Source organism: Astatotilapia calliptera, chromosome 23, assembly GCF_964374335.1.
Source record: "Astatotilapia calliptera chromosome 23, fAstCal68.1, whole genome shotgun sequence".
In the NCBI taxonomy this organism is placed as follows: Eukaryota; Metazoa; Chordata; class Actinopteri; order Cichliformes; family Cichlidae; genus Astatotilapia; species Astatotilapia calliptera.
The window spans coordinates 46,943,457-46,967,046 of record NC_137443.1 but is presented as its reverse complement, the minus strand read 5'-3'; the positions used below and the strand labels follow the sequence as shown (position 1 = coordinate 46,967,046).

The following is a 23,590-nucleotide window of genomic DNA, read 5'->3' as shown; positions in this document are numbered from 1 at the left end:
AGCGTGGCTGGCAGAAGAAAAACTAATGACATGGCCTCCTTGTTCACCTGATCTGAACCCCATTGAGAACCTGTGGTCCATCATCAAATGTGAGATTTACAAGGAGGGAAAACAGTACACCTCTCTGAACAGTGTCTGGGAGGCTGTGGTTGCTGCTGCACGCAATGTTGATGGTGAACAGATCAAAACACTGACAGAATCCATGGATGGCAGGCTTTTGAGTGTCCTTGCAAAGAAAGGTGGCTATATTGGTCGCTGATTTGTTTTTGTTTTGTTTTTGAATGTCAGAGATGTATATTTGTGAATGTGGAGATGTTATATTGGTTTCACTGGTAAAAATAAATAATTGAAATGGGTATATATTTGTTTTTTGTTAAGTTGCCTAATAATTCTGCACAGTAATAGTCACCTGCACACACAGATATCCCCCTAAAATAGCTAAAACTAAAAACAAACTAAAAACTACTTCCAAAAACATTCAGCTTTGATATTAATGAGTTTTTTGGGTTCATTGAGAACATGCTTGTTGTTCAATAATAACATTATTCCTCAAAAATACGACTTATTAACAATATTCAACATTCGGACACCACGGCGCCAGCTGCAGGCCCAAGGCTGGAGCCCACCAAAACAACTCCCTGATAACGACTGTGTGATGACTATTCTTCCCGTCCCATGAAGGCCACCTGGGTTGGCTGGCAGACTGTTTACTTAGCCTGATAGAGCGAAGGACACTGTCTCCGCTGAACTCTGGACACGCACACACATACACTTACACTGATAAGCACACACTCATCCCCCCTCCCTTCCAAATGCCTTCGATGCTTGTTTCCTGAAGGGGCAGCACGGCGGGTCTGTGTGCCACGCTGGAATGGTAGCGCTGTGCAGGGTGGCTGCTGTGTTCGCTTCGGATTACTCCTCAACCCCCACCCACCCCTGTGGCTTGTCATGTCTTCACAATGTTGTGCTGTGGACATTTATGTGCTTCTTGTGCAGAGGAGTTTTTTTTGTTTCCTGTTCTCATGCTGTCCTACCATGGAAGCATAGCATGAGTAGGGGTCTCTTTTTTTCCTCTTGTACTTTCCCCAGTGTAGTGTACATTTCAATGTTTTTTTTTCTGATTCTACCAATCTCTGACCTGTATCCCCATGTAATGTTTGTGCTATATGTGTAAGGTCGGGGGGGGGGTCCTATTTCACTGCAGGGCAACCTGCATGTGACGAATAAAGCTTTGATTGATTGATTGATTGACTTGCCAAATAATTGTGCACTCCCTGTAATTGTTACAATAATTTTACTTTTTTTTTAAAATTTTAACAGGTTCAAGTTAGTGGTGAGCAGCTATAATGCGGAATACTACAACTAGGGTTGCCAACCGTCCCTTAAAAAACGGAATCGTCCCGTATTTAGAAACAAAAGTACACGTCCCGTATTGAGCTAATAAGGGACGCACTTTGTCCCGTAATACAGTGAGAATCAAAAGTAGTCTATAACTTTTAATGGAATTAACGCTTTGTTTGAAAACATAATTCCCAGCCCCTCTCCTGCTTTGTGACCAATGAGCTGACAGCACACTTATGACAATTCGAGTATGACAACTCAGATTACTGCTCATCTCATTGGTCGAGGAAAGGTCACTTAGGGAGAAAATACCGGAAGACAACAGATGACCACAACAAGAAGCATGGCCAACAGGGAAACAAACGCCGACACTGCGGTGCAAGTCTCGGACGACAGTACACCTAAAGCTGGGCAGACACTGTGCGATTTTTTCAGTCATGTTATTCAGCTCCTGCTCAAACTGCACGATTGACTCGCAGGGGTTAGAAGTTGGTAGGTCACGATGCAGGTCTCACACTATACCGCCCAATGCTCTGATGCGACCTGAGTGCTCACACTGTGCCTCCATAACATGAAGGTTATAACAGAAAATCTGTCGCTCGCTCTCTCTGTCTTTCACTCACACAGACACGCACACCACCACCATCAACTTTGCCAAACTGCTAATGAAAAACATGATCAGGCAGCTGTGAATGAGCAGCAGTGTAAATCCAACTATTTTCATGGTTGTTGTGGTCGTGATAATTTTGTGATGCCACATGGAAAAGGCTCGGATGAGCTTTCCAAAGTTCTACAAGTTGTTCCTCCATCGCTTGTGTCCAGATCACACGCTGCACAGCCACGCTGCTCTGTCTTTTTCACCGACGTTTATGTGTTTGCGCGTGAGCAGTGTGAGCGGCTGCGGTGACACCCTCACGAGCGATTGATGATCGGGAGCTGGTCGTGAGGTGTTAATCGCTTCTCGTTACCCCACGTATACTACACGACGCACGATGAAGGCCAAAATCGGGCCGATCACCAAATCGGTCGCACGAATCAAAAATCGGCTCATATTGGGCCAAAATGTTTGTTCCCCTCAGAGAAAGAAAAAAAAAAGGCTGCAAAAGTACAGGGAGGAATGGGAAAAGGAAAACACCTGGCTGGAAAAGTGCACGATAACACCTATAAAGCGCACTGCACTGTGTGCCGGCGCACTTTTTCCATAGGCATGCTTCTAGTGGTGGGCACATGAAGAACATGAGGGGCGTGAAAGCTCGGGGAACCCTTAACCAATTTCTTGTCCACCAGGCCACGGCAGAAGCCGTTTTTAAACCCTCTGGTTAAGGTTAATATGGGCATGTGCAGTGAATATCATATGGGCTCAAAATGTGGTCATAAATATTTTGTACTTGTAAAAAAGATTTGTGTGTGGACTTAAAAAAAAAACAAAAAACAACCCTGCAAGTTACAAGTACGGATTTTGACCCTATTTTTCTTCCCTTCATCTGATTGGTCAATGTCATGTCAATCACAAATGTAACAATCCAATCAGAGAACAGATGGGTTTGGCTGTCAAGGGGCGCTTTTTTTGAACTTTTCATATTCTGTTGCACTGTTTTTACTTGAAGCTCTGCATTCCCAGTGATTGCATTTCCTTTTGTAAGCGTCTGTGGAACAAAAGTCTCTGCATCCACATTAAGAATTTCAAGGCTGTTTCCCTTTGTTTTAAAATATGATTCCATTCCATTAGATTTCCGTGGAGCGACGCTCCGCATAGTGGATCCAGTTCTCAGCACGTTCACCTTTGCAACAGTTGCAGCTATATCTGCTTCAAGCTGAAGTTGTTCTTTCTTTCTCCTCAATTGTTCCTCTTGTTCTTCAAGAGAGTGTTTTTCTTTCAGCATATGTTGACGTGCAAGCAAGGCGGCCATTTCAGCTTCTGCCCTGAGATGTGCAGATGAAGTAGATGATACTCTTGAGCTGCCTTGATTTGACACACTGTCGGATGGCAACACGTCACCATTAACATCATTCTGAGGATTAAGAGATGATTGAGGTTCTTTTCCAGTGTGCTCTCGAACCTCCATTTCTCCTCCCAGAGAAGTTTCCTGTAACTGTGCCTTGTCAGGTGATGGCCTCCCCGAACATTTATCAGTTTCAGAAAGCCATATGTTAACATCCTCCATAAACCCTTTATTGTATTTAGCGATGCTTGAGAACCATGTATTTTGTTTATCTTTCTCATCAAATGAGATTAGAGAAAGTAAAGATTCATGCAATGCACTGGCATCCTTAAACAGGTGTGTTAACTCAACAGACTGTGATTTGACTCGTGAATGATTTTTATCATCTTTCATTAGCTCTTTAAGAGACATAATAACACTTTTCATTTTGTTTACATGCCTTTTCCAATCTGTTTGGATGGTTTCAATTTTGTTTGCAAGAGCTTTCTCAGTGAGGGAAGTTATTCTTTTATCCTTTTCAGTTTTTCCAACAACAGATGCAGCCTGCGATCCACTCATTTTAAGCATTCAACATAAGCAGCATGCCAAAATCCAAAACAAAGGCAACAGCGATTCCTTCAAACTCAGTTGAACGCCTGCAGAGCCACGAGCCACGAGCCACGAGCCACAACACACAACACACACACACACACACACACACACACCAAATCCAACAGCAAACGTAGCGGTGGGCGTGTCACAAAAACATCTTCGTATGGTCAGAATCCAAACTGCGTTCAAACAAACAACATGCAGCACAAAAACACAGTTTACATACCACCGTCGTCTTCTCCTTATCTGTCAGACTAGCCGCTTTTATGGGTGTAGTGGCGGCGGTGTGTGGGCTCGCGTCGGCGTTTATTCAGCGCTGATTGCGGGAGGCTCCATTGCCGTCGCACTTTTTGCTGACAAATATTGGCGACTGTCAAGCCTTTGAGTCGCCGAGCAGCTGAATAGGGGAATAATGTTGACGCGCCCGCTGTTTAAAACGTAAGTCAAAGTTCCAGGTTAAAACTCCTTTATTTGTTATCAAATCCTTAAAATCCGTAGAAAAAGAGTGATCAAAACATTCCAAGCTTGAGCGGTCAGCAAAAGTCGATATCCCCCATCACCCACTCGTTCACAAAAATTCCCTCAGGACGTGAACAGGTGATATAGCAATCACCGACACCACGTGACCCAAAGCTACGCCTATCCACAACACTAGCTCAAGGTCCAGCTGCTGTATGTCAAAGGGGTCAAAGGGAGAGAAAAGAAAAAGAGCTAACTTCACCCAGAAAGATGTAAGAAAAGACAGGACAGGAGAGAAAGAAGAGAGGTTATATCTGTGGACTGTAGGAGATGCTATTTAAATAGGAAATGAGCCGTACACACACAGTCAGTTCACAAGGTTTAATGCTAATGCGCCAGTGCTTACACGTTATTTTAATTATTCTAATTATTAATTCATTTACATTTAAAATGATGATGCTTAGAGTCATTCACTGAACTCAGTCATTATACCAACTTTAAACAGTTTACAGTATACCTTTAGTGTAGGGAATGGAACTCAGCCAAGATAGCTGTGAAACATCAGGTTACATCTTGTTGAGTTTAATCCACAAAGAGTAACAGCATTTAACATTTGTATTCTCATGTACTGATATTACACTGAACAAAAATATAAACGCAACACCTTTGTTACTGCTCCCATTCCCCATGGGATGGACGTAGAGACCTAAAATTCATTCCAGATACACAATATAACCATCCCTCCCAAACAGTGGTCACAAATCAGTCCAAATGTGTGGTAGTGGGCACATCTGCTATATTGAGATAATCCATCCCACCTCACAGGTGTGCCACATCAGGATGCTGATCTGACATCATGAGTAGTGCACAGGTGTACCTCAGACTGCCCACAACAAAAGGCCACCCTGGAATGTGCAGTTTTGTCTCACAGCAAAATGCCACAGATGCCACAAGCAATGAGGGAGCGTGCAATTGGCATGCTGACAGCAGGAATGTCAACCAGATCTGTCGCCCGTGCATTGAATGTTCATTTCTCAACCATAAGCCGTCTCCACAGGCGTTTCAGAGAATATGGCAGCACATCCAACCGGCCTCACAACCGCAGACCTCGTGTAACCACACCAGCCCAGGACCTCCACATCCAGCAGGTTCACCTCCAAGATCGTCTGAGACCAGCCACCCAGACAGCTGCTGGAACAATTGGTTTGCACAACCAAACAATTTCTGCACAAACTGTCAGAAACCGTCTCAGGGACGCTCAACTGCATGCCCGTCGTCCTCATCGGGGTCTTGACCTGACTCCAGCTCGTCGCCGTAACAGACTTGTGTGGGCAAATGCTCACATTCGATGGCGTCTGGCACGTTGGAGAGGTGTGCGCTTCACGGATGAATCATGGTTCACATTGTTCAGGGCAGATGGCAGCTGAGAATGTCCCAGTTCTTGCATGGCCAGCATACTCACCGGACATGTCACCCATTGAGCATGTTCGGGATGTGCTTGACCGGCGTATACGACAGCGTGTACCAGTTCCCACGAATATCCAACAACCTCGCACAGCCATTGAAGTGGAGTGGACCAACATTCCACAGGCCACAATTGACAATCTGATAGACTCCATGCGACGATGTGTTGCACTGCATGAGGCAAATGGTGGTCACACCAGATACTGACCGGTTCTGGGTCCCCAGACCCCCAATAGCGCAAAAAACTGTACATTCCAGGGTGGCCTTTTGTTGTGGGCAGTCTGAGGTACACCTGTGCACTACTCATGATGTCAGATCAGCATCCTGATGTGGCACACCTGTGAGGTGGGATGGATTATCTCAATATGGCAGATGTGCCCACTACCACACATTTGGACTGATTTGTGACCACTGTTTGGGAGGGATGGTTATATTGTGTATCTGGAATGAATTTTAGGTCTCTACGTCCATCCCATGGGGAATGGGAGCAGTAACAAAGGTGTTGCGTTTATATTTTTGTTGAGTGTATTTTTCTGAGTTTTCTCTTCATCAACCCTGGTATCAAACAGGCCCGGGGTGTCAATGACAGCAACGCGATGTCCATCCACTGCAGCTTTTCCTTTGAAAGATTCTACAGTCACAGATATGGGACTGAACTTGGATTCAAAGCACTCACGGCCCAGAATAGTGTTTCCAGTAGCACTCTTTCCAGTTCCAGTCTTCCCCACCATCACTATCCTCATCTCATCATCGTTTGTCCTGCCAGAATCGAACTTGCCAGCCATGCTTGGGTTGTAATTGCTTCTGTCGATGTTCAGTCTAAACAGTGTTGTGTAGCCAACAGAAGTGGAGCAAGAAGTGAAAGGCAAAGACTGTGCTGCAGCTTCTTCAACAGGCAGCATGAGCCAAACCACACCTACAATGACTCTTTTTTTTTTTTTGGCCTGTCCCGTTTGGCTCTTTTGCCATCAGAATTGTTGTCTAAAGGCAAAGAAAGATGCCCAACGGATTTACTTTACCAAATTGACCATCCCAGCCTTGCCGTAATGGTCCATTTGATTCACCTTTTATTGTTTATTTTATTTTCACTTACTGAATACGGGACAGACTTGACTGGGGGAAAGAAGGGGAGAAAGAAAGAGGGAAAGAGAAACAGCTGAGAAGAGGGACGGGGGAGAAGGGCAAAAGACAAAAACCAACAGAACGGGCAGAGAAAAAAAAATGCATATATCAATCACCTGGGTCACCTGCTGAGAAAGAAAAAAGAAAGCAAGCAGAAGAGAACAAGAGTAATAGAATAAACAACATCACAATGATATATGGGAATATGACAGTAAATACTAAATATTAAACATTATTGTGCAGCACATAAGATCAACAGAACACAGTGTGCTTTGAGGTAGGAGCCAAAAAGGGTGTAGTTTGTGGGTGTGATCACCCGTGTGTACACCTGTGAGCATGGACGCGCTTGTTTTTTGTTTTTTAAAAGGTTCCTTCATGTAATGATCTGCTAGAGGGTGTGGGGGGGCCACAGCCCCGTCCTCCAGGGCGTGAAGCAGGTGTGGAGGAGATCAAAACTCCAGACATCCAGAGGCCCCCAGAACACAAGAGACCAAGGAAGACCAACAGAGGGGCAGCCGCACCACTGTCCCAGAAAGAGCTGAGGAGAGTCCCAGATGAGGGCTCACTCAGCAGCCACGGAGCAGAAGCCAGGGGGAGTTGCAGTGACGCGCCCGTGAGCTCCGCCGGCAGCCAGCTGTGCCTGAGTGACCGAGCCCCAGGCCGAGAGGCCGGGGGCACCCCACCTCCGAAGTGGCCCGAGCGAGCCCCAGGCTCCAGGCCCCGATAAGCGGCCGCCAAGGAGTGAGCCGGTGTGTACCTGGACGCCCATCCCCGGACACAAAGAACCACCAACACACCGATGTCTGAGGGAGTCCGCCACTGGCAGGGGAAGTGGTGGTGGGTGGAGATAGGCCTCCAAACCTTGGAGGGCCTGAGATGTCCCCAGAGAGGTGGCGCCTGACACCCAACCTGACATATAGACACAGACATACAGGCACACACAGATACAAACATCCATTCCCACCCTCATGCTCTCATATGCACTTACTCCACACTCAACCAACGTGGAGACAGACATAAAGAGACGCTGTACACACGATCACACTCCCCAAGCGTACTCTACAAACCGGGTCTAGGTACCCTTGCCCCTGGAGGGGGGAACTGCACCCAGACCCAGGTGGTGTTACCCTTTTCCCTGCGGTGGGGGGAGGCAGACCGCCCCGACTCCGCAGCAGCAGGGAGGCTCCACACTCCAGACCGCAGTCGGACGGCCAACTCCTCCTCCTAGCCCCCCCGCTCCAGCAGGTCGCAGAGAATGGGGGTGAGAGAAGACTCCAAACCTCCCTCCACCCGCTCATTGTAATGTTGATGCATGTGTGTTCTAAGGTGCATTTAAAACCCAGGAGGGCTTGGAGCTACCTGCCAGAGAGCAGCAGGTAAGCGCATGGTCCCTCCTGCTAGCCCTCAATGTCTACGTGTATTTAAAATTGAGAGGTGGGCAACGACGCCAGGGGTGGGGTGTACACCCTGATGGTAATTTGGATTCCGTGTATCGTGCCCACCCCCAAGATCCTATATGTATGTGTAATGAGGATGTCTAAGTTGTGGGATAAAATTGAGGCAGAGGCAGCCAGAAGGGGACAGAGGGGGGTAGCCTCCTCTGTAACAGTATTTTGTCTACGTCCGCCATTGTAGAAATTAATTTCACCAAAACAATAACGTGGCGCACAGTGTGACGTCAGAAGAGGCGCACACCTTTGACGCTGCATTTACTCCGTTTTCCTCGTCCACACGTAAACGCAAAAACTGAGTTTTTGAAAATATCCACCCTGGCAGGAGTTTTTAAAAATCTCAGTTTTCAGTGACCGAAAACGCCGTTTACGTGTGGACGAAAGGCGCAAACGCATAGAAAAATCTGCGTTTTCAAAAATACCCGGGTACGTGTGGACGTAGCCTTAGACTCTTCAGTTCTGTGTACTATAGCTGGCATTTATTGTAAAATGCCAACGTGAGTATTTGATTCTTCTGTAGAGGTATTACAGTAACATGGCTATTAGTGCAATACCAGAGATAGCATTTATCCACATAACAATGATGTAAGAATTGTGTTTAAGTAAAATCTGAAGATATTTCACTTGAGTAGCCCGTGCTACATTTTAATACCACAATAACTATTTGATTAGTCTCACCATCAGTTTATGATTATGCCAGTACTGAACACAAAAATGTAAGAGACAAATCAAGAGCCTGGTTTGTCAGATTGCACATTTTTATTTTAGTTAAATGATCTCCAGATGATCAAAAAGTGAAAACGTGCAAATGTTAACTTATCAACAAATGTTGTTACAGTAGTTTTGACTGCCAATCACAATCATGTTCTCAGAACTGTTAAAACACACATTATACACGATAATGTCATGTAAGGATAGTAACTGATCCAAAGGACATCTTCAGAGATGGTCTTCAACAAACTCAAAGTGCTTCAACAAGCAACACACACATAATCAGGAATTTCTACTGTTTATTTAAAACAGCATTAAATTGAATGACATTTTATTTATATAGCACCAAATCACAGACCCTACAATGATTAAACATTTCAAACTATTTTATGATATACTTGAGATAGCACATGTTCAAATTCACATTTTTTATGAACATATTGCTTCCTCATAGACACATTTCAAACAATTTCATACTTTCTATCTGTTAATTTTGTGGTTTTAGAAAGCCTTTATTAAATCAAATGTAAATGTTTATAAAGGAAGGTCAAAATTAAAGGCTTGTGGCACAGGCAAAGTTTGGGCAGAGTCTGACTGATGGGACTCTTTTTGTGACTTATTTACTCAGATTCAGCATCACACAATAAAATATATAACTGATAAAGAAACAGAAAGACAGAGAACCGTTTAAGGCATCATTGAAACCTGATACTTCAGGCCTCAAGGTGTACAGGTAGGCCATTTTCACATTTTATCCTTTTGTTTTTTCTGAGTGTTAGCATTTGGTATAAACAAGGTTTGCTGCTTATCATTATGCAGTCAATGACATCAAATTTGTGGGTGACAAACCCCTTTTTGTTAGTGCTACACAAAGCAACTACTAAGGTCACCTTATCTTTCATGAAAGTATTTATTGACTTACACTGATTTATGTCATTGACATTTATCATCATGTTATTACAGTCATGAGAGCCCTTTCTTGGAAGGATGTGTTTCCTTTTGAAATCTTTATAAGTTTGTGAGAGCACAGCAGCAGAGAGCAGCAGCAGCAGCAAACAGGCACATTGAACCTTCATGAGTCCCTGGTGAAGAAAAACCAAACATTTACATTAGTCTGTCCTCTTTAAAGTTTTGATTTTAGTGGGCAGTTGTCTGTAGAACAAAAAAAATATAATATTGTTTAAACAGTCATAATAAAAAAAACATTTTCTGAGTAAATGACATCCAACACAATACTCTGGGAAATTAACTTTCTGAATTTTTGTTTACATTTTTGTGGAATTACAAGAAAAATAGGACCTTTTTAGTACACTATAACAGTAAGTACAGAAAAAGAAGAAAACAAAACAAACTTTTTATAATATACTAAATTTTTGTAATGCAAACTTGCTGAATTACTTAGTTTTGTGACTTGACTGAGAACGGGTTGGTTGGTTAATCTGCGGTGGACATAAGCTGGTCGTCTGAAGCACCAGATGGTAAAGATGTATTTTTAGATTCAATCTGATGAATATGGTTGAATCATAGTAAATACATTACACAGTGACCTGCTGATAGACTCTTTAACTTTAACAAAAGCAAAGTAACCACTAAAGTCAGCTGTGTATGTGAGATATATGACTTGAACAACATCCAACAACAACGAGTCACTTATTTTCACAAACAGCTCTGTGTGTAAGTTATGGAGGTCATTTATCAGATATACAAATTCACTGAGACACTATTACTTTTGTTTTCTTTAACTCTGAAGCATTCCAAGGATATTACTTAATTAATGTAATACTTTTTTTGTATACAACTTCTAGTCTTCTTCCCCTTTCAGTTGTTCGCTTTAGTTATCATCCTATCCTTACCATCCTCATCTGTCACACCAGCCCTCTCCAGCTTTGTCTCCAAAACCTGTCCCTCTGATGTAATCTTTTTTAATCCTGTCGATTCTGGTCAATCTTAGTACTAACAAAATGCAACTGCCATTATTATTATAGTTTTATCATTAATGATGGACTAAAAACATTGTATTCATGCAGTTTTATGATGTACATTTTTCAGATATCAGTGTTTATAACCAAAAGGCCTACGGAAATGTTATTACCCACTAGCAAAAGGTTACACAAAGGCAAAATGGTAAAATATAACAAGTTCAAAGACTGACCTGCTTAAAGATGAAAATCACCAAAAAAGGAACAAAAAGTCAAACAAAACAGCCAAGGGAGAAAGAACCCTGATTCCTCTGTGCAGCTCCTGCCCTACTCCTGTGGTATGCAGAGCAACAGTTTAGCACCCACACTTCCTGTCCATTTCATAGTGTGTATTTTAAGCCCATATACGGCATATAAACAACTAACCAACAGAGTTACAGAGACATGACCACAACAAGGAAATGCACTTACGCCCTTCTCTGCTAACACACACATATATATTTGGTTTAATACATTAACATTATTATTATTATTATTTGTGACTTAAACTAAAACAAATATTTTTTTATCATGATGCAAACCATAAAGGGCCAAAGTGCTCAAATAAAAAGTCCTTTTATGTTGTCAATCATCACACCATGTACATCTTTATGAGTTTACATGAGAAATATGTCTTATCTGATCATAACAAAACAAAAGCTGTTTTCTAGACTCCAGTGGTGTTGCAGACAGGGGGTGTACAGTGTGTTCACAAGAGTCACACGTCCTGCAGACGTGACATTGACTCAGTGAATTTTGACCATGTGACATGCAGAGGTGCTTATCTCTCTACAGAGATGGAAGTCACAAAACAGTTTCGCCACTTTAGCTTTTCTTTCTTTATTTTTAAACTTCTGTACCGCATTAACCATTTCCCGCAGTAAGCTATTGTAATAGGTAATGGCAAAATAAGTCATGTGTACATTACAGCTGAGTGAATATGAACTTTGAAATGTTTCATCTGAATTTACCATGGCCAAATCAGTCTTTAATGGGGCCACAGTGTGTATAAAGTGTAATTAATAATACAAGAAACTAAAATCATGAAACTTCTAACACAAGACTTTAATACTGGGACATTTGGCATCTTGATAAGTTGAACTTTAACTGTCACTACATATTGTTACTCCCAAATAAATAAGAATAATCAAAAATATTTAACTGGAACATGTTTTGATCAAAAATCTAAAGGTTTAGTGTCCTCAGACAATCTAAAAGTGTATTACTTCTATTTTGTTTTTAGCTTTTCGAGCATATACTATATGATATGCAGTGTACCTTGACCTACATTAGATAGATGTCTGTCATATACAGGAGAGACAACAGAGATGTGCAAATAGTTTATTAGCAGACTGGCAGAATATTATTTGATGTATATATTGTGTGGCAGAATAATTATAAATTGTAGATATATTCAGAAGTATAGAGATACGTGTCATGTTAGAGTCATGCCTGTGGCCACAAGTGCAACTGGTCTTCTGGTTTAAAATGCGGAAATATGAGCAAACTGTCAAAACATTTCACAAGTCTGTCAGTCACAGAATAAATGCCACATCATAGTTCATCTGTTGTTGCACCAGATATGTTAGCAGAGTGTGCACAAACTGTATAAATCATCAGTTATATAAATATAGTGCTGTGAAAAAGTGCTGTCACAGTTTGGCCGACAAACATGCAGGAATACCTTGTTTAATGTAAAACCAGCTTTGAATAGCAAACTGTGTCTACAAGCTGTTGTGGTCATTTGTTGTGACAGTTGCATTGTTTCCTAATCACAAATAGAGAAGTGCTAAAGCGTCTCAGGAAGGTTGCAAAAGTGATGCAAATAATTATCTGAGATGTTTGTGCTTTTATGTATAAAAGCGGAAGTGCACAGAGTCTACGCTCTGACAAAGGCAAACTATGACTTGTAAATGTAAAATATAATATCTGTTGGTCTTCAGTCTTCACTTCATGTTTGGTAAGAACATTCATTTATCATATATTATAGGAAAGAAACTCATTGATAGACAAAACTCTTAACTGAAGTTCACACACAGGTGTAAAGACGTGTGTTGAATACCAAAGTCTGAATTATTGATTCTGCTCCACTTTGCAGATTACCAACTCATTCCTGAGCCACTGCGAGTTAACCAAACAACTACAAGCAAAAACAAAAAAAGGTAGAGTGCTGGGTAACCGATATTTTTGTATGTGAAACTGCATTTAGCAAAAGCAGTGTCTCTGTGGCTCTGTTATTACAGAGCATCAAATAAATGCAAACATTTTGATGGAGGCTCAACACTGTTTTACTGTAAATCTACACATTTTCAGATAAAACCAAAGTAAAATGTGATCAGTGTCATCCAGTTGATGTGCACTATATCAAATTTATGACAGATCTACTACACCAGTAACAAGAATGAGGAAATATTAATGTAAATGCTCTGTTTTCTTTATCAGGGGATCGTGAGGTTTCAATGTGCCTGTTTGCTCCTGGTGCTGTTTTCTCCTGCTGTGCTCTGTAAAACTGATGACAAGCTCAAAACTAAACATATCGTTGTGAGAAAGGGCTCCTGTGATCAAATGATGAAAAACATCAATGGCAGAAATGAATGCAAGGAGAAAAACACTTTCATCAAAGAAGAGTATTTGGAATCAGTTCTGACTGTGTGTGTAAAAACAAACACAGGATTCATCCCCAGAGAGTATGACGTTATTAAATGTAAACAATCGAGCAAGAACCCTTGTTCATACAAGTACACTGAAACCAAACTTCAGGTGATAACGTGTAACAATGGAAAACCTGTACACCTTGATGCGTGGAAGAATTAAAGTTGAAAGTGATGCTATTTGTGCCTCTTTACTTGGCAGTAACATTTATCTAAATGTTAATTATGTGGCTATGTTCAGTTAATTCTGGAAATTAAAGGATTTATTTTGGAAGTGTAAGAATTTGGGAAACATTGAATATAGCAGAATAAACTTTCTTCCTCCAGCAATCTTTGTTTGTCTTTTGATTTATTGGATTTACAGCTATGAATACATTTTGAAGCAGAATACATGCTTGCATTTTTCACATTGTCAATTTATCTGGACACAAACCAAAAACAAAACTGGAACTGGGAGGACTGGGAGTATTGTGTTCTGGGCATTTTTGTAACCTGTGCTAGAGCAAAACTGTTTTTGTTTTTTTTTACAGCACATCAACAAAACGCAAACAAAATTCTTATAGAGTTCTTGTATACGCTGTAAAAAAAAATCTGTAATTTTACATTTTTCTTCTGTTACATCTTTGCAGAATTTTGCAGATATAATTATCTTTGAAAACTATAATTACTGTCCAGTAGTTGCCAGATTCAGAAATGTATATTGTATACAGATTATATATAGATACAAATGTAATGAGTATGAACAATTGCATGTAAATTACAGGTTTGCATTATTAAAATGCAATCAATCATAATATTATTTTACAGATGGCTATTGAAATTTCATATAATTAAAGTACTATCAGTTATGTAACACTAAAAATATCAATATTTTTGTACTTTTTTTTTATTGAAAAATATCAGAAGTGAAAGGGTTATATTGAGAAAATTGTGCCACCAATCAGTCAAAACATTTTGTATCTTAGTTCTTAACAGAAGCAGTGTTAGTGCTGGTACTCTGCCGCGCAACCTCGACAAGATCTGAAATGATGTGATTGGAAATTGAAAAGTTTCATCCAATAGGCAGCAATAAGGAAAAAATTTGGAGGAAGGAAACAGGCCATTTATAGTTTGTACCTGGTGAAGGATGACAAACAGGATTAAAAAAAAGGATTAAATGTTGAGACACAGGAAGTGTGTTTAAAAGCTGTCATTGGAAAACTGAATTTCATAACTCTATAATGTTTAAGTAGGTAAATGTTTATATAAAAATCAAAATGCTATGCCGTATTACTGCACTGTTATGATAGTATCAAACAAACCAAAGCTAATATTAAATGTAACTTTCAGTGTTTATATGGAATCCAGTCTGATTTGATAAGATTTGTAGTTAGCAATGTAATTACATGTGCATGTGATTACAATACCAATAACATTTAATAACATTAACATTTTTTAATTTTTTAAATAAAATGTCATTTTAAATTTTGTAGGTTGGAATAACTTATTTTTAAAAATTTTTTTTATTAAATACCACGATTTCTTACATAAAGTTATAAATAATAAATTATATCAATAACAGTTGATAGAATCAACAATGAACAGTAGATTGTTATAATTACAAACCCAGATGCTAGTTTTACAGTATTTAAGAGCATTTTGACTTTTAAGGGTGGTATGTAATTTTTATGATTAAATAAGACTGCCATGTAGGAGAATTGACATACAATTACATTATAATAACAGTACTTTTCTGCAACTCTAAGGTTGATCAGTTGTGCTGTAGGAACATTTCATCATATTAATAGTTAAAATGTAATCATTTTTACACATGTAAAAATATTGCAGGTAAAAGTTAAAGCTATAAAGCCGTATATTTATATCAAAAAAAAGGTTTTTTTGAAATTCACTTGTTTTTTTTCTTAACAGTACTTAAATATAGAGCTGCAGTATATCGAAGTTATGACAGATCAACTGTGCCACCAAAATGTAAGAAAGGAAACAAAATTGTGAATGCTATGTTTCTTTTTATGTTAAAGAAGATAATTTTTTTATTTGCCCAGTTAAATGTCGATTTCTGACAAGAAGATTTTAGCCCTTATATTAATGTATGAAACCTCAAAACCAAACTGCTAATTACGGTCTGAGAGGTACATTAAAGAGTTGCATGGTTATTATTGCATTTGCCTATATTAGATAAATACACCAAAAAGTTACTGCAGATAGATAACGTTTGTCAGTGGGCATCGACGTAGATACTGCATTAAGTTTCACTTCCTGGCTGATCTTTTCTTTACTCTTTTCTCAAAAACACAAGTTACTATATCATCTTATTGGCTCATTCATCTGACTGCTCCTGCTATGTGGGCGTGTTCAGAGGCTCCAGCTGCAGCCACAGGCCTCCCTCCGCACGCAGGACGAGTTGGGGGAGACGGCGAACTCTGCTGCTCCCGAGTTCAGGATTCACTCCTGGGGTCAGTCGAAACCTGAGCAGGGTCAACGCCACAACAACACGGAGCTCCACCATGGCGAATTTCTGACCAATGCAGTTCCTGTTAAAATATACTTGTTATTTTGCTACCAAAACATTTCCTAGTTGTACTGTTGGGAATAATTCTGAAACTGAACCTGGGGCCTGAGGAGAAGGGGATGAAGGCATGAGAGGTTTGGCTCTTTTTGTTGCTTGGGTCAAATCGCTGGGGATCATATTCCTGGTTAGAGAGCAAATGACAAAGATTAAATATGACAGATTTGTATCAAAAATTAAGATGATCTTACTAAGTGCTTACATGTGGGTTTGTCCAAACAGTGGGGTTATGGTGTGTTCCATAAATGCTTACCAAGCAGATTGTACCTGGTTTACAAGAAACAATTAGTTGAGTTAGTTAAAGCTTAAACTTTCCTTTTACAACTTCAACATTTATTCGTTATCAGCTTCTCTCATTAAGTGTGTAACTTGACATTAAAAACTGGAACTAATATATAGTAATCTCTCCTTAAATAGTATCCCTTAAAGTACTGTCTCACAAATGAAAGCTAAAGCATGATTTATGACAAGACACAGCTCTTGAATCTCCTAAGTCTATTTGAAAATCTTGAAAGAGAGTTTCCCCCCTCACCTGCTGGGACTGTTCGGTTTCCTGGCAGCACCATGTCCTGGGTGTAACTCCGTGTTACAGCCTGCACAGGAGAGTGGAGTCTGAGGCTCTCTTTGATGCACATGGTGGTGAAGGGAAGGTTGGACAGATCCTCCCTTAAGATCAAGTCATGTCAGGGCACTGAGATAAAATTCACATGTAAACATCTGAAACTACCAATAATGTTGCTGGCATTTGTATTTTCTGACCACTGGATTTCTTGTCCATCTCGTCCCTCTATCAGGTCCATCACTTCCTCTCTGCATTTTTCCTGATAGTGTTCATGGCGTGCTAAATTATAAAGCGTCCAGCAGATGGCACTGGCTGTTGTGTCATGACCTGCCCGAGAAGAAGGAAGATTTGCAAAGTGTGAGGATAATGACAGCAAACTATGAGCTGCAGCTTTAAAGAGACATCCTAGAGTATACAGCAGCAGTTACCACTATGGTGTAATTTTTATGTGTGACCACAGATGTTACTGTAACATGTCACCTGCAAACATGAAAGTGTTGGCCTCAGCCTGCATTTCCTCGTCCGTTAGTCCTTGCCCATCTTCATCCTTCAACACACAGACATCTTGCAACTAATGCAGTGCCAAAAATGTAATGCATGTTCATTTCATTTCATTCATTTCATTTATTTGTTCATTTTCAGGCACAACAAATACCTATATTGAACATAAAATGCACAAAACAAAAAACAAAAATTGCCTGAAAAAGGAGTGGGACGAAGAAAACTTATTAAATCCCACCCCTATACTCACTCATCAACAAAAAAAACAAACTTCCCGCAGCTACGCCCATCATTGCATACAGACCCATCAACAGCCCCGGGCACATACAAGCATCTAAGCGGCAGCTCGCAACCAACAATTAGAGCCTTCATAACTGAATACAGAATATATAAATTATAAATTGCATTACCACAGGTAACAGGCAGTAATAACTACAAGTAACAAACACACATACATATATATATATATCTACACACACATGTACATATATGTTAATTAACCAGATCCTGGAATTTAAGTAACTTTGCCTGAAGAAAGAATTTGTGAGTATGATCTAGATAACCAGCCTTGTGAATAATACGCAGTGCTCGTTTCTGTACTGTGACTCATGGATTAGTTGTATTTTTATATGTGTTTCCCCACACTTCCACACAATATGTAAGATATGGAAGAACCAGGGTACAGTACAGAGTACGAAGTGCATCTTTATCAAGGAATTGCTTCACTTTGTTCAAAACTGCGAGGCTTCTGGAAATTTTGGTTTTTATGTGTCTGACGTGGGGTTTCCATGAAATTTTATTATCAATTATAACTCCCAAAAATTTGTTTTCACTCACATTATCAATTGGTACACCTTCAATGATAATTGGTAATTCTATATTATATTTTAAATTACCAAAAAACATTGCTTTAGTTTTATTTATATTTAATGATAATTTATTTATGTCCATCCATTTTTTTATTAATTTTAGCTCCCTGTTTACGGTCATTACAAGATCAGTATAATCATCGCTACTGAAAAATATGTTGGTGTCATCTGCGAACAGTATGAGTTTAAGTACTTGAGAAACATCAAAAATATCATTTATGTATACATTGAAAAGTTTTGGTCCCAACACTGACCCTTGGGGAACACCACATGTAATACCAAGTTTCTCTGAATGGTAATGCCCTATGCTAACATATTGTTCCCGACCCGTTAGGTAACTTTTTAACCAGTTACCAGCTTTCCCTCGAATACCATATCTTTCCAATTTATCCAATAAAATTGAGTGATTGATTGTGTCGAAGGCCTTTTTGAGATCAATGTTAAAATGCCCTGTTTCACTTCTAACTATTTACCTACACTGTGGCCAATTTCAAAGTGTCCCCAACACCATCTTCCTACACACTTTCACTTAGTTTACGCATATGTGTGGAAGGTCCATACCATCACCTGTTCCAGGCCACTAATGACTGGTGGAGGTTCTCTGTCTGCACAGAATTCCACATATAGATCAGTTCTACATGATTATTTCAGAGCTGTCTCAGTAATAGTTCAAATATAATGGCTCTGGAAGCGAATAACTGATGCATACTCAATAATCCAGCTAATTAAATCCCAAAAGGTTGATTTTGTTCATCTGGATGTAGCCTAAAACACTACATCCATGAACAGAAGCTTAACCAAGAACATATCATATGGAAAGGGTATTATTATATAACTGCCTGAAAACACACCACAAACTGCAGGATAATTAATATGCGGAGGCCAAGAAAAACAAGTCACTGGTCACTAAAAGGACTTATCCAGGACCCACTCAGATGCCCATAAGAGTGAGCCTGTATAGCACATCTATATATCCAACCAGCTCGAAGAATATGCAGTGAAATCAATACAGTTGAATTCCATTTGGCCAAAGATATGTGTCATCTAAATATTGTCTTACTCCCAAAGCAGCAGAAACTGTGCTGCATGCTAAAACACACGGGGAAAATGTAGAGATCCAACAACTAATATTTTGCTGTGAGATTTGCTATGATACATTCTTCATGCAGGTAGAATGAAGTGAAAGATTGAATTTTTCTGCAAAGAGGTTTTAATAAACAGTTAATGTAGTACAATGTGAACAAAGTGCCTTGTTGATTTAATCATTTTTAAACATGAGTGTATACATATATATACACAGAGTAACTTTTAATGTTTAAATGTATGAAAAGTTTTAACTTTAATGTGCAGCTGTATGAAATATACAGCAGCAGCAAAAGTGCACGAAGTAGTAAACTAAATATGACTCCAGGTAATTTATTTTTCACCTCTGTGAGATTTTGACATCTAGTATTATGTGAAGTCAGCTAATGCAGAGAAAGTCTGGCTATGTTGAAATTTCCTCATTATGAATCATCTACATGTTACAAACCCTTATTTAAGAGACACTTAAGCCGGTGCAGTATTTCAATTAAAAATGGCTCTATACACTCCTTTTTTCCACTACTACCTCCTCCTGGTATCTACTCGGCTCAGCCCGGCTCATTTTCTTTCAGTCGCTTTCTATTAAAGTTGAGTACCATCCTACCTTTGTCAACAACAGGATGTCTACAAAATCTTTCCTCTTCTGGGCTTTTGGAGCAATTTCAGATTGTGCTTCTGTCTCCCTCTGTTGGTTAAGGAGGGTGCGGCGCTTCTCAACCACATCCCTAGTGAACCTGTAAACCAGAATGCAGCGGTTTACATCACTAGCCTGCCTTTACCATACTCAACAGTTCATTAGACATAATTACAAGTTACTATTCAAGAATATTACAGCATCAAAAGTATCTAGAACATTAGATTTAAATAGATTTTTTTTCAACAGTATTGCACAAGGAAAAGAAGATAAGCAACATAAAGGACAGTAACAGTTTAGTTTTCACCATTTGGGAGTAACAATGTGTCATCACAATTGCAGCCTTCTATGTGACTTGTGTAACTGAGCTGCAGAATGTCAGAAGGTCAGATTATTACCTGTGTACTGTGTTTAAGGCTTGTTTGAATCGTTCCCCCTGCCGAGTCTTCCAGTAAATCCAGTCCCAGTGGTGTAAAATATTTTTTTCTCTACGCTCTATTATCAGGTCACTGAGCTCCACTATGGCTGACACGTACTCACTGGAAGACCTGGAGGGACAATCTTCTTAGAAACTGACAACTACAACAAAAATGGGAGATATCAGTTGAAGTAAGTGGCTGATCTCACTGCTGACAGTTGCTGTCGTAGCTGAAGGCACATTTCAGTAAACTGTCCAGAGTCATCAGAGTGACGTGGTCAAACATCTCCAGATTAGTTTTGCCTTCTGCTACAAGTCGGCACCACTTGTCCTGAAAACGGAAACAAGGAGGGATTAACAGGATAAAGGTGTGAGCATAAGCATGGAAACAAATCATATGTGGTGTGTGATTCATATGGTATATAATTTACAGCACCTGCTCTGTGCATGATAAGCATACGTTTTTGACAATACTGGAAAATATCATAATATAATATTCAAATATATAAATAAAACAATACACAAATATAAAATCTATAACCAGCTGGATCTAACAAGTAACCATAGCAACTCCATACAAAGTGAGCTTCGCACGGCTTGATATAATGAGAAATGTGGCAACGGGAACCTCTGGGGTACGCAGTTTTGTCACTGCTGTTGTGTGCTTGTGTGCGCAGCGCCTCTATACATGCTCTTTGTGATGTGTAGTAATGGGTACCTACCAGTGAGGACGAAACATACAGTGTCAAACATTCTTGTGCAACACAAATCTGTCATGAGCAAGATGAAAGCAACAAAAGTCTGACTGCCATCACCCAGAGAAGCTCAAATATAAGAGCTGTGCACGTGTAATTTGTAAAAGAAAACAAAAGTTGTATTCACAATTTCCCAAACAGGAACTTTTGATAACTTGAATCAAAACCGTCCTTCAGAAGCTATTCAAGAAAACATTACACAAACGTTGTAAAGGAGTTCTGAAATCTGAAATGAGATCTTGTCCTGACCCTGAATAAATACAGTCACACTGTAAAGTCTAAAAAAAAATAATTTTTTTTTTTTAAAAAGGGCATGTTCTAATCTCTGTAGCAAAATATTATGGTGAGCAGTATCAAATGCTGCATTGAGGTCTAGCAGGATAAGCACAGAGAGGAGGCCACTGTCAGAGGCCATAAGAAGATTATGGGTAACCTTCAATTAACTTAATTTGTAACCTGAAGTTAACTGGAAACCTAATTTTCCTCATTGCTGTATCAGTTTAACCATATGCAGTTTTTAAAGGTTTCAAGTGTTTGCTTGTCTAAATATGTCAGTAAAAACTAAAAGTGTATCTGTATGTGTGCCTGTGTGTCTCTTACATGCATGGTTTTAGCTGAGGAGTTAAAAACGGCAATGTAGCTCTTCAAAATATCAAAATGAAAAGCTGGAGTGAGCAGCCGCCTCTTGCGAGACCACACCTCTCCGTTACTGATCAACACACTGTTTCCTGAGAGAAAAAAGAGAGTTTGCAGGAATAATTCTTTCCTGTATTTCCTATGTTCTATTAAGACCGGGTAATTTAAAAAAATTTGACAGTGATCCTATCTTGCAACCATGGATGAGAAAAACTGAAATGTCTGACTTACCCAGCCATGGCTGTAGATTGTGATAAATGAGTTCATCTTTCACTGTGATGCTGGCTGAAAAAAGTAAATAACAGATGATGTGAGAGAAGAACAAAAGCTTTGGAAATGTGGTTTAATACTGACTGACTGTTGGTGTTTTACCCTACCAGGTGCCATAAGCAGAGGTTTGACGTAGTCAGGGTGGAAGAGTCTGACCAGATGATAGAAAGGACCGAGGAACCAGCAGCAGGAGTGTTTGTATGTCTGCACCAGGTCATCCACCCGCTGAAGACCTTCTTCTGTGCTCTGCATCTAAAATGTTTCATCCCGAAACAAAATTTAAAGTTTTGCGGTGTTTAAAACAGTCGAAGAGGAAATAATGGTGATATTTTGCAACAGAAAGTAAACCCTGTTTAATTCGGAACTCTACAGTTATGTTACGATTTAGAGATAAATATGTCAAATAGATCATAAAAATCTAGATGATTGCTGCGTGTCGTACCTTCCCAAGATGGCCCAACAGCCATGAACGTGTCTGTGGTTTGCTGAAACAGGACAACTTGTGAGTGTACCAGGCGTGCCGCAGCAGCAGCCTCGCAGTCCAAAGTGCAACCACAGTAAACAGTCCAGTACTGAAAATGTACAGGACTGAAGAGAGACCTGTCCAGCTGAGGACCAGAGCAAGGACAGTGTGCAGGAGAGTCATCATTAGGAGAGAGAAATTAGCATCCAGAAGTCCAAGTTTCTCACCACTGATCCTGCTCTGTCGTGTTTCTTATAGGGGGAAGTTGCTGATGTTGAAACATGCTCCACCCCACCAATTCTGATTGTAAATACTGAAAGGTTAAAGTATTACACTGAACTGCATTGCTCTAACTGCATCAAGTTGTTGAAACCACTGAAAGGCATTGCATTGTTGTACTGTGCAACAGTGCTGGAAGCAGTTTGTACATAGAGAAGCAAAATCTTCCAAAATATGCAGTTGTAGAAATATAAACATTATCCCATCCTGGAAAAAAGCTTGATAAAAAAAAGTGAAATGGCAAAACACACACAAAAGCAAACAAACAAACAAAAATCCCTAGAAAGCTAATAACCAAATTAAATGTCTGCCCCCAGAAATGTAAAGTAAAATTGTATGTGTATGTAAGAACAAAGCTAAATTTTGACATAGTGTCTTAGAAAGTGTTTCCGAGAGAAAGCGTAAATGAAGAAAGTGGCATGCATTTCTCGTTCTCCTTCACAGATCAAATCACATGGGGCAACATGTTTACCACAGAATTCACACAACGGGTACAAGAGGAAACATTTTTAGTTTTTTTAAAGTTGTGGCTTTAATAGAATAAAAAATCCAGTTTGGGATGAGCCTATTGTAGTCGAGCTCTTGTTAGTCTCTGTCATTTCATAAAAACTCTACATGTCATGTTTCCTCTCAAAGGAAATCTCAATGACAACTGCACCATGGGCACAACAATTCCTAAACTTTTAAATGAGCACTAACTAATCACAGCATACATTAAAAATGAAAATTGTAATCATGTATCAGATTTTGTGTACATGATGATAATCTTTGCAAAAAAACACAATTTTTCATTTAACAATAATGTTAATATCTGTTGCTATCACCAACTGTCTTTGTCAAATTCACTCAGATTGTTTATTGCA

General features: G+C 39.8%; 1 protein-coding gene and 2 long non-coding RNA genes across 3 annotated transcripts; 1 reads left to right on the top strand and 2 right to left on the bottom strand.

Annotated features, from left to right (window-relative positions):
* Positions 1-9,111: 9,111 nt before the first annotated feature.
* Positions 9,112-11,367, bottom strand: LOC145424330 (uncharacterized). Its single transcript, XR_013905370.1, has 2 exons — positions 11,235-11,367; positions 9,112-10,164 (listed from the first exon to the last, which is right to left on the bottom strand). It is a non-coding gene; the product is annotated as an uncharacterized LOC145424330 (long non-coding RNA).
* Positions 11,368-12,866: 1,499 nt separating this feature from the next.
* On the top strand, positions 12,867-14,021 carry LOC113017011 (uncharacterized). Its single transcript, XR_003271354.2, has 3 exons — positions 12,867-13,000; positions 13,139-13,202; positions 13,483-14,021. It is a non-coding gene; the product is annotated as an uncharacterized LOC113017011 (long non-coding RNA).
* A 1,670-nt stretch (positions 14,022-15,691) lies between these two features.
* Positions 15,692-22,727, bottom strand: cyp4f3 (cytochrome P450, family 4, subfamily F, polypeptide 3). Its single transcript, XM_026158985.2, has 13 exons — positions 22,428-22,727; positions 22,093-22,237; positions 21,947-22,000; positions 21,680-21,807; positions 20,534-20,655; positions 20,305-20,454; positions 19,877-20,006; positions 17,300-17,366; positions 17,017-17,146; positions 16,790-16,923; positions 16,460-16,524; positions 16,299-16,381; positions 15,692-16,222 (listed from the first exon to the last, which is right to left on the bottom strand). The coding sequence occupies exons 1-13, from the start codon at positions 22,632-22,634 to the stop codon at positions 16,030-16,032; spliced, it is 1,608 nt and encodes a 535-aa protein (XP_026014770.2). The 5' UTR covers positions 22,635-22,727; the 3' UTR covers positions 15,692-16,029.
* Positions 22,728-23,590: the final 863 nt, after the last annotated feature.